Raw genomic sequence first — 1,091 nt, forward strand, 5'->3', positions numbered from 1 at the left:
CCCCCCCCGGGGACGGTGCTACTGACTGAAGTGTCTTTAGGCGGACATTAACCATGTTCTTATACACAGTAGAATCGTAATTGTAAATGAGCTGATTCATCAATGTCATGCCCATAACAGTGCCTGAACTGCTCCACTTCTTTTGTATGTTTGTCAAACTCTTGTGACCCCCTACTTCCGGGGTGCCTTAATAGTCGAAGCAGACTTTGTGCTGTTCAAGCTAGAGGTTTTCTGTAAGGGCTTCTCTGTTGACATCCACCCCTTGGCGCTCATATGACCGTATACAGTTGCGAGCGCCGTAAAACCTCTACTAAAACAAACAAATAAACAACAACAACAACCGCTCTCACCCTCGGCGGGTTCCCTCTGTCACTGGCGATGACGATCGTCTCAAAACTTTTTCCCGCCTCGTACTGGAGCGGGCTCTTGACCTTGATCTCTCCACTGTGGGAATCGATGTAGAAGAGATTGCTCATACCGGAGCTCCTGGTGGGGCTGAACTGGTACGTCACGGCAGAGTTCATGCCCTTGTCGGCGTCCGAGGCGTTCACCTGGCCCACCACAGCTCCGACCTCCGCCTGTGGAAAAATAATAATTAATGCAGCTGTTTTAACGTCCCCAACGACACAATTTAGATCATAGGAGGCGAATTAAAGCGCCTAGCCGAACATTTAAATCGATTTCAGAGGACAACGTTCTAACATGTTGTGCTTGCGCGTGAGTGCACCTTTAGGTATAACTTTTGTAACGTCTACTGCCATTCTTAACGACTAACTTCTCCCTGCGAGATGAATAAAAATTGTCATTGTCATAGTCAAATATACTGGCCCTATGTTATAAATTGAGAAACGGGGCTTTTGGGCTACAAAAGCTAGGTGAAGGGGGAAAAAAGTAATGTTTGTTCGAGTAACATTTTAGTGATTTGGCATCTCTTCTGACTGTAACGTCCCAATATAACCTCCCCACCCCCTCCCCTTTAAAAAAAATGTAGTACATGTAAAACAGTATATAATATAGTGTAAAGGGCATAGAGCCTGCTGTTGAGCGGGGATATGCGCTATACAAATGCTCTCTATTATTATTATTATTAT

General features: G+C 45.3%; 1 protein-coding gene across 1 annotated transcript in view; it reads right to left on the reverse strand.

Annotated features, from left to right (window-relative positions):
- LOC101848509 (protocadherin-11 X-linked) overlaps positions 1-1,091 on the reverse strand; it is a 74,576-nt gene that overhangs the window by 6,744 nt on the left and 66,741 nt on the right. Inside the window, exon 3 of the mRNA XM_035969070.1 lies at positions 351-578. Coding sequence (XP_035824963.1) covers positions 351-578 — 228 coding nt within the window. The remainder of the gene's footprint in view (positions 1-350; positions 579-1,091) is intronic.

Source organism: Aplysia californica, unplaced genomic scaffold, assembly GCF_000002075.1.
Source record: "Aplysia californica isolate F4 #8 unplaced genomic scaffold, AplCal3.0 scaffold00112, whole genome shotgun sequence".
Taxonomy (NCBI): Eukaryota; Metazoa; Mollusca; class Gastropoda; order Aplysiida; family Aplysiidae; genus Aplysia; species Aplysia californica.